At 38.5% G+C, this 14,255-nt stretch overlaps 7 protein-coding genes across 7 annotated transcripts; 5 read left to right on the plus strand and 2 right to left on the minus strand.

The window, feature by feature from the left end:
* Window positions 1–245: 245 nt before the first annotated feature.
* Window positions 246–1,157, minus strand: RPS7B (40S ribosomal protein eS7; the record flags this gene model as incomplete). The annotated part of the gene is made up of 2 exons (XM_056225299.1): window positions 246–674; window positions 1,014–1,157. 2 exons carry the CDS (start codon window positions 1,155–1,157, stop codon window positions 246–248), a joined length of 573 nt encoding a protein of 190 aa, XP_056079131.1.
* A 618-nt stretch (window positions 1,158–1,775) lies between these two features.
* On the minus strand, window positions 1,776–3,731 carry SMKI14G2260 (uncharacterized protein; the record flags this gene model as incomplete). The annotated part of the gene is made up of 1 exon (XM_056225300.1): window positions 1,776–3,731. The coding sequence occupies one exon, from the start codon at window positions 3,729–3,731 to the stop codon at window positions 1,776–1,778; it is 1,956 nt and encodes a 651-aa protein (XP_056079132.1).
* A 770-nt stretch (window positions 3,732–4,501) lies between these two features.
* Window positions 4,502–6,265, plus strand: APP1 (phosphatidate phosphatase APP1; the record flags this gene model as incomplete). Its single annotated transcript, XM_056225301.1, has 1 exon — window positions 4,502–6,265. One exon carries the CDS (start codon window positions 4,502–4,504, stop codon window positions 6,263–6,265), a length of 1,764 nt encoding a protein of 587 aa, XP_056079133.1.
* A 527-nt stretch (window positions 6,266–6,792) lies between these two features.
* On the plus strand, window positions 6,793–7,455 carry YPT53 (Rab family GTPase YPT53; the record flags this gene model as incomplete). The annotated part of the gene is made up of 1 exon (XM_056225302.1): window positions 6,793–7,455. One exon carries the CDS (start codon window positions 6,793–6,795, stop codon window positions 7,453–7,455), a length of 663 nt encoding a protein of 220 aa, XP_056079134.1.
* A 406-nt stretch (window positions 7,456–7,861) lies between these two features.
* SMKI14G2290 (S-adenosylmethionine-dependent methyltransferase) lies at window positions 7,862–9,064 on the plus strand (the record flags this gene model as incomplete). Its single annotated transcript, XM_056225303.1, has 1 exon — window positions 7,862–9,064. The coding sequence occupies one exon, from the start codon at window positions 7,862–7,864 to the stop codon at window positions 9,062–9,064; it is 1,203 nt and encodes a 400-aa protein (XP_056079135.1).
* Window positions 9,065–9,400: 336 nt separating this feature from the next.
* NST1 (Nst1p) lies at window positions 9,401–13,099 on the plus strand (the record flags this gene model as incomplete). Its single annotated transcript, XM_056225304.1, has 1 exon — window positions 9,401–13,099. The coding sequence occupies one exon, from the start codon at window positions 9,401–9,403 to the stop codon at window positions 13,097–13,099; it is 3,699 nt and encodes a 1,232-aa protein (XP_056079136.1).
* Window positions 13,100–13,578: 479 nt separating this feature from the next.
* Window positions 13,579–14,157, plus strand: RHO2 (Rho family GTPase RHO2; the record flags this gene model as incomplete). The annotated part of the gene is made up of 1 exon (XM_056225305.1): window positions 13,579–14,157. The coding sequence occupies one exon, from the start codon at window positions 13,579–13,581 to the stop codon at window positions 14,155–14,157; it is 579 nt and encodes a 192-aa protein (XP_056079137.1).
* Window positions 14,158–14,255: the final 98 nt, after the last annotated feature.

The following is a 14,255-nucleotide window of genomic DNA, read 5'->3' on the forward strand; positions in this document are numbered from 1 at the left end:
AGAACCTTTTGTCAAAAAAGACAAGAAAATCTAAAAGTACTAAAAAATACCACTTAAAGCATCTCTATATTAACAGATACAAAATATATTTAAGTATACATTCATAATTATTGCACTCGAATTGAAAAGTCCACTTTTCGGATCCTCTTTGCATTCTCATAATTATGGTTCTTTTTTTGTTCTTTTTTCTTAATATTACTTTTCTAAGATATGACACATGACGAAAATGATAGTCATCTTATCATTTAGTTGGTTTGACTTGGAATTTCAAAAACAATTTGTTTGCCGGTCAACTTGTTGTAGACAGCTTGGAAAGATTCCAATTTGTAGTCAATTTGTTGAACATCCTTAGAGTCTAATAAAACTTTTTGGATCTTGTTACCGCCAACTAAATATCTAACTCTTTTACCGACAATTTCAGTTGGGAAAACCATGTCTTCCAAAACTTTGTCATGGACAGCGGTCAAGGTTCTGGATCTTGGTCTTTTTTGAACTTGTCTAGATGTTCTAGATGGCTTTGGCAAGATTCTTCTTTCAGCTAAGAAAATAACATGACGGTCAGGGAATTTCTTTTCCAACTCACGGGTCAATTTGGTTTGGACCTTGTGATATGCAGACAAAGCTGGGACTGGAACAAAAAGAACCAAAGCTTTCTTACCTCCAGTAACGTCAATCTAATCAATAAAAAAATTCAAATAGCGTTGATATATAGTTAGTAACGGAACGGTGTTCATTCATATCAAGGCAGTTTAGTGATTCTCCTTCTTGGCATATGATCGCTTCACCTACGTTCATGTAACTTGTCGAAACCAGTGCTGATCCAAAGGGAAAAGTATTCACAAGATTCATCGCAACGGAATTTGGTTCTTGGCAGTGTTCGGGATTACTATTCGGCTACAAGACATAAACCATATTGTGGATATTTCTCAAAATTACTTCTTCATAATTTCAGCAAAAAAACCCCCTAGAAGAAATCACAATGATGCGGCTTCAAAAAATACAACTTAACATACTTCTCTAATGGATTTGATTTGCAATGGTCTCAAGTCGGCCTTTAATTCTGGGGAGGAGCTTTCTAGATCGATGAAGGTCTTGGCGACTTGTAATTCCAACTCACTTGGAGCTTGGGATAAGATTTTGGATTGGACAGAGGACATTGTTCGGTTATGTGTCTGATCTATAGTATGTTCGTTTCTCTTATTGTTCGTGTTCTCTACTCAAATAGCGCATATGTTAATCATAATCATACTACCTAGCATATTCCGGTTAGTGCAATATGGTGCCGAGTGAGCTCATCCTTTCCTAGAGTTAGATAGGAGGCTCAGAGTCTAGAGGGGAGCTTGACCGTATGACATTGGGAAGTCACTAAGCAGAGTTTTCTAACCGGGCTTTGCCCGCTTTTGTCTGGCTGCTCAGTTTTTTCCAAAACATTGAAATTTGAATAAAGACATTCAAATATGTACGGTTTTAAAGATGTACGGATGTAACATTGTCGGGATTTCACCATCTATAATTATTTTCGTTCCTTTTCTATAGTTATTCGTTTGACAGCTGTGTCCGATTATTGCCACTATAAAGTACCGAACAGAGCTGAACTTTTCTTTAGGGCGAAAGGTTGTGACCAGTTATACCAGAAAAGAAGAGGTGTGAGGATTCTGGTTAATTTCTAAGAGTAAATGCTTTTTATGAGTCTTTTATAATGTTATATTTGATACTAGCTGTCATGAAGATTATGTAATTAGATTTTGTAATAATTGTTTATATGATGGACAGAACTAAAGCTTCATTTGTACTTTCAAAAAGTAAGAGACCAAAAACGGCAGACTAACTACCATTAGTGGATATTGTAGCATCAAGAAAAAAGAAACACATTCCATTTGGACTGGCTCGGCTATCTCTGGCGGTGTAAAACTGGCGGTGAAATATATAAGAGTAGTCATTGTTGGTAGATTCCAACTTATTGCAATAACAAATAACAACATTCTATCATCTTGCCAATTAACCCAGCCAGTTTTTACTAACCGATCACACCATAGGACACCAAAAATTGGCATGATACACTGTCTCAGAATTACAAGCGCTACAGCAGCTTTCCAAAATCCTGGATACAAATTACCAATTTTTAATCTACCCAAGGTTGCTCCTAATAATATCAACCCAAATGGAACACTTGCGGCGCCGACATAACCTGTAAAATCCATGAAAAAGCTTAAGGGGGGGGCGTTGTCCGGTGCTTGTCTTATATGAGGTGTATTGGCAGTAGTGACAAACAATGCCTTTACCCATGGGATAAATGCAACAATCAGGGCAATGATCACGGCCATAGAGCACGGTCTTAGACAATTTTTCAAGAAAAATACCAGCAGTGGAGTTAATGGGAACTTTTTCATCCACTTTGGTAGTGACTCGCCTGAGGTTTCAATATCCTTTTTACTTACGGTGGCATCTGATGTTAGGATCCTGGTCAGGTTGGCAGTTTTTATAGTTTCTAAAGTCGAGTTTGATGTCATCGAACGTTCATCATTCATGTCGGTACCTACTAAACTCGAGTTCCTCCTTTGATTACCATATTGGTCAACATTAGAGTACTCTCTGATGAGATGATGAATGTTTTGAGAGGGCAATGCACGCATGTCAATAGAGCGTATAGGTTCTAAGGCAGATAAAGATATATTCTTAGAGTATTTCTCGCCCAAATATTTCTCTTCTAGAGCTGAAGCGGTGTTGTAAGCTCTTGGCTGACTGGCTGTTCTGCGTACCCTCATAGTATCTAGGCTGCTATTATAACTCTCTGATGAATTATAGGAATGCACTGATGATGCGGATGATTGGTTCTCTAAAGCATTTGAGCCAGAAGTAACCTGTGGCCCTTTACTTGGAATATATGCAATAGTATCTCTACCTTTTGGTTGAACTGGTTTTTTAATCATTGAATTGGCATAATTACCCGAAAGTGACAAAGGATCTATACTACTTGTTGGTTGACTTGATATTGACGCGCCTCTGATCATGTTTGCGTTTGTATTTGCGTTTGCATTTACATTTACATTGGTATTTATGGCTTCGGTCACGCTATTGCGAGCAGTGTATTTTTCATTGAAAAAGTGCTGACCATTTGAGAAGGAACTCTTGTTAGTACCCGTACTAGTAGTATTTGCATTTGTTGTGGGGCGTGTCGCTGTCGTTTCTGAAATCCTAGCAGCACTTTCATCGTCGTTGTACTTAAAATCACTTTCAATCAATCGAAACCCACCCAAGTTGAAAATGCAAATTAGAAACATCGTCAGAAATATAATGACGTTAGCCACACCTTTGTTGCCTTCTTCCTCTGAAAATATAAGCCCTTGGTCCATGGATTGTAAATATGCAATTGGTAAATCACTGATATTTGAAAACATGCCACCGGCAAGAATACCACCATACCATTGTTTAGGAACAGGCAGGAGTAGCCTCACAACATATGCGAAAAACAGTCCAGTGCCAAAGATTAAGAGGGCAGATAAACAAATTATTCCGACAGATTTGATATCTTTATCTTCGATATTGGCAACAATCTTGTTAAAAGACAGGCAGGGAAGTAAAACTGTTAGCACAACATCAGAAATGATTCTAGTTGCTTCCACTGTGAGGATTCCCATCTTGGCCATTAAAAATCCGACACCTATAATCAAGTATATTTTGATAATTGGCTTAACGGATGCCCATATCGCCTGACCTAGAGTAATGTGCATTGAATGAAAAACTGGAGTTTCAATCCTTTTTTCTTCTCCACTTCAGTTTTCCTTCTTTACCAATAATTGACCTGACACCAATAAGTCACCGTTTATATCTTGGAAAGCGATGCTTTGTAACAATTATGCTGTAAAAGCGTTATTTATTCGGAAGATTAATGGTAAAAACAAGCTTTGTTCAAAGAGGCAATGGACACAGATATGACACAGGAAAGCAACTGCCAAGCATAAAGCCTACTTACAAACGCAGATAAAACGCTACATTTTCGATTCAAAGGTTAAAAACTGATAAGTAAATCATAGTATTCTTCGGATAAAAAAGTATAGCCGTGGCGGGTCACGTGGCCCGAAAATGAAGATGGCGCGGTCTCAGCTGCCAAACGAGGTTACCAACAGTTTTTGGCCAGATAAAGCAGTACAATAGGGTGGCAACGTCTTTAAGGTTACCTATCCATTCTGGTTCATTGGTGTATCTTACGTTGGTTTTCCATGCTCAGGAGAGGCAAAGTATACGAAGCTGTTATTCTATTCGTAATCTTCCTCAAAAAATTAGCATCATTAAGGCATATAAATCACCAACAGTCGGTTGCACGAGGCTTTCAATTAAGGGTGTCATATGTGTCTCTAGTTCTGTCGGTTTGTTGGCTATAAAGAGTTTTTCTAGTAATCGCCGTTTGTTCTTGGGTCCATTAACACAAGCAAGGACTTTAAAACTTGGTTATAAGTTCCGTCAAAGGGGGAGAAAATTGCTTTGGAGAAGGAATAAAAAAATGAATGGTCAAGATTACAATGAAGGCTCCTCTTCTACGGCCGCCACTAGCAGTCCTACTTCTGGAGATTCACGAATGGGTAGGAAACAACGCTTCATGAATCTCATAAGAACCACAAAGGACATTTACATTCCCAACCTAACGTCATCCATATCTCAAAAGACAATGGATGGTATTAGGAGCACAACGAATTCCCTCGAAGGTCTCAATGATTTACCAGCGCAATTGCCGCACAACACTATAATAACTTTTTTCCCAACGTATACCACAACAAACTTGATTGACTCCGATGGTTCAAGTGCCCCCCGAAAAGATTTTGAAACTACCGTCAGATGTGCTGTTTCTTATCCAGGAAACCCTACGAGCAGAAGGAATAGATGGTTGCTTTCTCTTTGCAAACAATATCTTAGGACGGGTACTGTGGAGGTCGATACTGCGCCTGAGGCTCCCCCCCATCTCGAAGAGGATTCTGGAGAATTAACCGATTCTCAGTCAAGTATAGAAAGTTCTTCAACTTCAAAGAGCAATAACGGATATTCACATATGGGCCTCCAGGAAGAAGATGTTTTAAATGAAAGAATCCAGGGATTTTTGTCGAAAAAAATCCCTAATACTCCAATAGTGGTTGATCTTTTACCCAAAGATAGACTTCGTGGGGACACCGCTTCTTTTTTTGGTACCACGGACGCTTACGGCAATTTTTTAATCAAAGCAGAAACAAATTTTTTACCTTCCAAGATTAATATTACATTAGATACCCCTATAGAAGGCTGTGCAGATCCTATATCTCAAACTTTTCCGATCAATTATGTTTCACCCTACGGTATTGGTTTAATTAGTGACATCGATGATACCATCAAGCATACTGGTGTTACAGGTGACAGGAGATCAATGTTTCGTAACGTTTTTATTCATGATGTAAAATCGTGGGTGATAGATGGTGTTCCTCTTTGGTACAAAACTTTACATGATGTTGCCGATGTAGATTTCTTTTACGTTTCTAATTCTCCTATTCAAACTTTCCCTCTTTTGAAAGAGTATATTTGCACAAATTTCCCCCCAGGTCCAATTTTTTTAAAACAATATTCTGGTAATTTCTTTTCCACTATTATGACTTCTAGCGCAAATAGGAAAATTCAGCCAATAACCAATATATTAAGGGATTTTCCTAAGAAGAAATTCATTTTGGTAGGTGATTCTGGTGAACATGATTTAGAAGCGTATACCACCACTGCTTTGCAGTTTCCAGACCAAATTCTGGCTATTTATATAAGGTGTTGCTCTAATTCCATGAGTGACGCACCATCACATGATCGAGAAGTAATGAGAGAAGTGAACAACATCATTGAATTACAACAGCAACCTATTCAAATACCCAAATCTTCCCTAGGTACCAGGAGAAGACCTCCTCCTCCTCCCATTCCTTCCAGTCAAAAGCCATTGTTAACAGAAGAGCAAACCGAAAGCATTAGGCTATCACGCCGTGATAGACATGACAACAACATTAATGAAGTTATTCCCCCAGCACTACCAAAGAGACAGTTACCCAACTTAGACGCTGACGCTTACTATGTTCCATCTTCGCAGAACGATTATGGAATGTATGGTGCACTTATGGACAAAAAAGCAGATGAATGGAAGAGAAGAGTAATGGACTCAGTCCAAAAATTGAGCAATCAAGATACTACTTTGATGTTTTTCTCAGATCCAGCATTAAGTCTTGAAGATAGTATCCGCAGAATTAGGCAGAAGTATTCAAGCTAAATATAATATATATATATAAACTTGGGGGAAAATTATATGAGAATGTTTATAACTTAGGTAGTCATGTGATACAAGGCAATTTCGAATTTTTTTTAAGAAATCGTTATTACTTTTTTCTTCCTGTACAGGAATAAAAAAAATGATTATAGAAGAGCCAAACATAAATAATCGAAAGATAATTAAACGAAGAATACAAAAATCCCTGCTTGCCAGTAGCCTATACATCATTAAGAAAATTGGTCATAAATAATATGCTTCGCATAACAAGCTTGTTTCTCTTTTTTTGCTTTAGCTTATTATCCCGTGGCGCACTTGTTGGCACAATACCTTTGTATATCACTTTCAGGGAGAGGGGTACCTTGAAGACAAAAACCTCCCATAGATAAAAAAAAAATATTAAACTCTGCTTAATTATGGTAGTATTGACATATTCTGAACGCCTAAAAGAATGCACATAAAACCGAACAAAAGAAAGTAGGTTTAGATTATTTATTACTTCTTTATTCAACATCAAGATTAGGTAAAAAATGGATACAAGCACAGCAGCAACTCCAATATTAACAATTAAATTAGTCTTGCTTGGAGAATCGGCCGTCGGTAAGTCATCAATAGTCCTTAGATTTGTATCTGACGACTTTAGAGAAAGTAGAGAACCCACTATTGGTGCCGCCTTTTTGACGAAGAGAATCATAAGAGATGACAAGGTCATCAAATTTGAGATTTGGGATACAGCAGGCCAGGAAAGATTTGCACCCTTAGCGCCTATGTATTATAGGAATGCCCAAGCTGCGTTAGTTGTTTTTGACGTTACCGATGACGGATCTTTTCATAAGGCTCAGGACTGGATCCAAGAATTACACGAAAAGGTGGGTGACAACATTGTTATTGCATTGGTAGGTAACAAAATCGACTTATTGAACATACAAGGCGAAAACTCAAATAGGGCAGTGAAGGAAGCAGAGTTACAAAACCTCTGTAAACGGGAAAACCTTTTATACTTCGAAGCAAGTGCCAAGACTGGTGAGAATATACACGAAATATTTCAGAAACTTGGACAAAAAATACCATATCCCCAAAAGTGTACAAGACAAAATTCTAATCATGATCTGACTATTACTGATGACCAACGAATTGATCTCGAAGCAACGACAGTAGAAGGCACTAGAGAGACAGGGACTTGTAACTGCTGAACAAAATGAAAAGCAACAGAAAACATGACATATCAAGTGTCTAAGAGTGTGGAAACATAATTCTTGCGCACGCGACGTTTTCCTAACAGTTCCTGTTTCATGTTGTTAAACCTAGCTAACTATTAAAAAGACGACTTTTCCTAAGAAAAGCCAAAGAACTAAACGAATTGTGAATTTCTCTTGCAGAACAAAGCACATTTTTCTTCTCATCTTCATAAGCCGCAGCCGTAGGCAAAATACTTTTTTTAGGGGCGAGAACTTCATCGACAGTTTGAAAACCACAAGACTTATATGTATGGTATTCTGTAATTTATAGCAATCAAGAAACTCATTTTGACAATGCTTCAGTTGTGAAGTTTGCGAGGAACAAGGCTATTAAGGTAAATAAATTTTGTTAACCCATCCTATGGACGAGTACGAATTAACAAATCAAAGAGAGAATAAAGCTATAGCTCGAGTGATCATATCATTCCTCAAATATGAGGAATATACTCTGAAGGAAATCTATAGTTTAAGAGTCAAAAAATGGGAATCCATTTCGGAGCGTCAGAAATTACTGATCCCAAACTATCCAAAGTATTTGGTAAGCCTAAAAGCAGCGATTCAAGAGAATGGCAAGTTTTTTAAAAGCGTAGCTGAGTATGCTATGCAATCAATAAACTTAGCATCAGAAGAAATAGTACAACCCAACAACTTGGATATGAGTAAAACTTGTTCTTTACTAACTCAGGTTTATAGGGAGTGGTCTGCAGAGGCCATTTCCGAACGTAGTTGTTTGCATTCGAGGCTCGTACCGTTTTTGAAGGCGGAAGTGCCTTCGGAAGCTGATATTTTGATACCAGGCTGCGGTACAGGACGTCTTCTCGTGGACCTTGGCCAGATGGGGTACAATTGTGAAGGCAATGAATATTCATACCACATGCTACTAGTATCTCAATACCTCTTGAATGCAGGGCTGAACCAAAACCAAACAATTGTTTATCCATTCATACACTGTTTTTCGCACTGGAAAAGAAACGAAGATCAGTTGTCCCCCATCAAAATTCCGGACATTGCAGCATGCTCTTTAAGTAAAGGTAAGGGGTCTATGTCGATATGTGCCGGCTCGTTTGTTGATTGCTACGGTAGAAATCAAGGCACAAAGATCTCGTCACATTACACTTTTTCGCGAAGAATGCAACTGAGCAGGGCAAAAGCTGAAAACTCCAAAGATGTCGTAATTACCAACTTCTTTATAGATACAGGGTCCAATATCTTAGATTATTTGGATACAATAGTGCACGTTCTAAAACCTGGTGGGATCTGGTGCAATTTCGGCCCATTACTCTATCACTTCGAAAATGACCATGGTGTTGAGACTACTTACGAAGTTAACCCATACTCTGGGTTTCAAGACAAAATCAATGACTATACACCATTGATGGGTATAGAGTTGTCTAGCGATGATATCATACACATTGCTACGAATCACTTGAATTTCACATTAATACAGAGAGAATCAGGAATAACTTGCGGGTATGGCCGCTATGCGGGTTTAGAAAGTTGTGCGATGCCTGGGTACTTGTGTCACTTTTGGATCCTAAGGTGGAATCCCACTAATGAATCATAAACATGCACAATTATATTATTATACTATAAGGTTGCAGGCATAAGCGTTTTAACAACTCAGAATGTTACCCGCGCGGAAAATTCTTTTTGCTCCCTCTCTCGCTCAGTTCTGTTTACCATATTGACAGTATTGGTTATCAGGCTAGATTCAGTAATACATAAAAGCCCCCAATTTGACCTAAATATCATAGTTAGAACAAAAGTGACTTGTCATATTTAATTGACAATTTAAAGCCCTTTCATTATTTTAATTTCCAGTTACACTTGTAATATAGGGCCGTAAGCTTCAGAGAATAAGGAATCTTTACAAGTGAAAAATTGGGGAACACTACCAAAAATGCCTCCAAATTCTAAGAGTAAGAGAAGAAAGAACAAGTCTAAACAACATAACAAGAAGAATGGAAACCTGTATCCTGAACATCATATAAATCCGACACACTTAGTACCTCGAATGGAACCAGAGCTGTATCACACGGAATCAGATTACCCAACCTCAAGAGTTATAAAAAGAGCACCCAATGGCGACGTCATCGTAGAGCCAATAAATACGCATGATGAAAAGAAAGAACTTACGACAAACTTGAGTGATAACAAAGATGATATGGACTCAGCTTCCTCCTTAGCCTTTACTCTAGACTCTCACTGGGAATCACTGTCACCGGAAGAGAAGAAAACTATTTTACGAATTGAAAAGGAAGAAGTGTTTAATGTTATAAGAAATTATCAAGACGACCATAGCTGCAGTTGTTCCGTTTGTGGGCGCCGTCATCTAGCGATGGATCAAGAAATGGAACGTATATATAATACTCTTTACGCCATGGATAAGGATAAAGACCCTGAAACCAATCCTGTGAAGTTTCACTTAGGCATAATAAAGGAGCTACAAATTTCCAAAAATCAACAACAGAGTGACTTACATTCCACAAAGGACGGCTCTGCGAAAAACTTTCTCACGTCAAGCACAGTTGGTTCTCTGAAAGAAGAAGTGCTGCACTTTAAACAAAAGCAACTGTCAAAACAAGAACCAATAAATAATGAAGTAGCTGATAACACTTCCCTACTTGAAGAGAATTTGAACAATATACGCATCAACGAAGCTCCGAATACTATTTCTACAAGTTTTGATCCTGTGAACGATGAAGAATTAAAGCAGAAATACTCCAACTTCACAAAAACGTTCATCTCATCACATCCCAAAATAGCGCAGGAGTACGTGCAAAAAATGATGATGTATCCAAATATTAGAGCATTGACAGATGATTTGATGAAAAATAACGGACAAGGCTTTCTCAGCGCAATTGAAGACTTTGTAAAGGATGATCAGATACCAACATCAAGAAAACATGATAATACGGCTGAGGATAAATCATCCTACGCCGATTTAACTGATCCGAAAGAATTTACGACAATGCTACACAGTGGAAAACCATTAACAGATGACGAATATGCTGACCTTCAGCGCAATATTGCCGAAAGGATGACAAATGCATATGACACTACAAGCAAGCAATTTAAAGATGTATCACAATTGGAGAAGGAACTTTTTACACGATTTATGTCAGGAAAGGACAAAAAATCCTTCAGAGAATTAATAGTTCAATCTTTCAGGAGTAAATTCGATGGAGAACTAGGACCATCTGTCCTAGCAGCCACTTTAAGTTCATGCTTTTCATCTCAGTCAAAAGATAATTCACTGGATACCGACTCCATATACGAAGAAGAAGAAGATTATGATTATTCAGAATATGCTGAAGATAGTGAAGAGCTTTCTGAGTCCGAAGAAATAGAGGAAGATAAAAATAATCCCCAACATCACGAAAAAAATAACTCATTGCTTTTGAGTCATAATCACGAATGTAAACGACAGGACTATTCTCATAACCACTACCATAGTGCTAGTACACACAGCGAGGATGAATTGAGTGAGGAAGAGTATCTCTCCGATATCGGCTTAGCTCATGATTCTCATGACCATTATCATCACGACGGTGAAATCCTGGATGAAGACGAAGACGACTTGGAGGAAGGGGATGAAAATGAAGGTGACGAAGAAGATACATATGACAGCGGTCTTGATGAAACCGATCGTTTAGAAGAAGGTCGAAAGCTGATCCAAATAGCCATTACTAAGTTACTTCAAAGCAGAATAATGGCTTCATACCATGAAAAACAAGCAGATAACAATAGACTGAAGCTCCTGCAAGAACTGGAGGAAGAAAAACGAAAGAAGAGGGAAAAGGAAGAAAAGAAGCAGAAAAAAAAGGAAAAAGAGAAAGAAAAGAAGAGATTACAGCAGTTAGCAAAAGAGGAAGAAAAACGGAAAAAAGAAGAAGAAAAAGAGAGGCTAAGAAAAGAATTGGAGGAGCGTGAAATGAAAAGACGAGAGGCTCAAAGGAAGAAAGTTGAAGAAGCCAAACGGAAGAAAGACGAGGAAAGAAAACGTAGGCTGGAAGAGCAGCAGCGGAGAGAGGAAATACAAGAAAAACAGCGCAAACAGAAAGAGGAACAGAAACGCAAGAGGGAAGAGGAAAAAAAACGTATTAGAGAGCAAAAACGGCTAGAACAAGAAAAACTGCAAAAAGAAAAGGAAGAGGAGGAAAAGCAAAAATTAATCGCTGAGAATGCCCTAAGAGAGCAAAGGTTATGTGAAGAACAACTATCTGCAAAAGTTCTTTCAACAAAACTTTTTACTGAGAATGGAGTTTCAAATACCACTACGTCCCAAGCAAATCCTACTATGACTAGATACCAGGAAGACGGTAACCGCAGTATCAATGATGAAATACTCAAAATGGTTAGTAGCGTAGCGGCATCTAAACCAGTATCCCCAACAGCTTTTAACATCCACGATCTACTTCTTCCTTCGAATGACACGCAGATGAACTCCATAGAACAATCACAATTATCTCGGTCAGGTAACAAAAACAGACACTTTGGGGGTGCCGCCATACCGAATTCTTTAGATTTGTCGACAAAATCTTCATCACAAACTGAAAATAACTATTTGATGAACTCGCAGACTTCAGAGAATACTAATCCATTAATTTCTAACGGCTCGTCATCGACCAAACTACTGCAAAATGACTTTGGATTATCGTCTTGGGGCGGCTTAACAGACGCATTGTCCACAAACCCCACATGTGAACCGCCCATTATTCAGACAACAGAAATGAGATCACAAGCCCAACAGCCTAGTTCTCAACCAAGTATACCAACCTTTGGACTACCTAATGATGGAGCCCATCGTAAGTCATTCACCGAGGAGTTAGATACTTTAACCAGCATGCTGTCTTCTGCGGGGTTTGCGGATACATCACTCTCATCATCAGGATTTCCCCAATCACAACGTTCTGTATGGAATGATCAAAAGAGTTCATTTTCGGGGCCAACAACAGCGGGAAACTTCAACCATGGCAGCATACAAAGTACAATGTTGTTACCACCTACGATGACAAACGTTGAATCGTTTCCACACCGAACTTCTATTTGGGATAACAGCACCACTTCCATGATAAGCAAATCTGACCTGGCTGGTCGCAATATAACAAGTGCTACGCAAGATAGCCCCGTGTTTATGACATCAAACATCTGGTCTAGCAATAATCATTATGGTTCACCGTATTTAGCTAGTAATGCTCTGCAACCCTCCGGAGTTCCAAGCGGTATGGATGAGAGCCACATTTTGGATAGTATCTACAATGTTTACTTGACTATCTCTCCCCAAGATAGCCTAAACCAGTATGTTGCTGTTGGAACACTATTTCAAAACTTACTAGGGTTTAACCTGGATTACCCAACGTTCATCAACAAACTGATAAGCATGCAAGCTGCCTATAACGGTGAATTTTTTACTGATACCAATGGAACTATTACCCACGTGCGATTTGTTAGGCAAGGTCCCACAGGCCATTCTAAAAGGCTGCTTAGCCAACTTTTCAATGACATAGACGATCAAACCACTACTACGCCTTTCACATCAAGACCTCATACTTCCGCCACTTTTCCAATTGCTTCTTCAACTACGCAAACGAATTAAATCCACCCTGTATACAGGGCCAAAAAATCTACATAAATACATAATTTGATGAAAATTCAGAAGAGACACTAAACAACCGTATATTTCTCTAGTCAATGTAAACCTTGCTTTAAGGACAACAGCATAAGCATGTCCTCACCGTTGCGTTCTGGCCTTGAGGGCGGGGCTGCAACTCCAAATCCATATTACCCGCAGCATGATTTTCATTTTCCACAGGAATGTAATAATAGACTTCGGCGCAACCTCTTTTAGGTATAACGTATAGTAATTATATATTAGCTATATAGTAATTATATACCGATTATTCAACAACATTCGATATCAAAGTTAAGTTCTTTAAAGGTAGTTACTGTAACAGTCTAGACCGAAAACGCCTCAATTAGTTTTCAACCAACCCGCTGCATCCTGCTATAAACGACTTGTGTGCAGACACCAATTGCTAAAACTTTCTGTTCTAGTTGTGCTTTTGATCCCGTACTATGTCTGAAAAGGCTGTTAGAAGGAAACTCGTTATTATTGGCGATGGTGCTTGTGGAAAAACATCTTTACTATATGTATTTACATTAGGCAAATTTCCAGAACAATATCATCCTACTGTATTTGAAAATTATGTCACTGACTGCAGAGTAGACGGAATAAAAGTGTCTTTAACTCTTTGGGATACAGCAGGACAAGAGGAATATGAACGTCTGCGTCCATTTTCATATTCAAAAGCAGATATAATACTGATCGGGTTTGCCGTAGATAACTTTGAGTCACTAATTAATGCCAGAACAAAATGGGCGGATGAAGCCTTACGATATTGTCCCGACGCACCAATTGTTCTTGTGGGTCTAAAGAAAGATTTAAGACAAGAAGCCCACTTCAAAGAAGATGCCGTAGACGAAATGGTTCCCATTGATGACGCAAAACAAGTTGCAAGTGCCATTGGTGCCAAAAAATACATGGAATGTAGTGCACTGACTGGCGAGGGTGTCGACGATGTTTTTGAAGTGGCTACAAGAACAAGTTTACTTATGAAAAAAGAACCAGGGGCAAACTGTTGCATAATCTTATAAGAGGAAACTTGAACTGAATTGATAAATATCTTTTTCCGAAGGAAAGGGGAAGAGGAGGATCTTCTTTAATAATAATAATAATGAGATTTCATAGATGT

The sequence above is a fragment of the Saccharomyces mikatae genome, assembly GCF_947241705.1.
Source record: "Saccharomyces mikatae IFO 1815 strain IFO1815 genome assembly, chromosome: 14".
Taxonomy (NCBI): domain Eukaryota; kingdom Fungi; phylum Ascomycota; class Saccharomycetes; order Saccharomycetales; family Saccharomycetaceae; genus Saccharomyces; species Saccharomyces mikatae.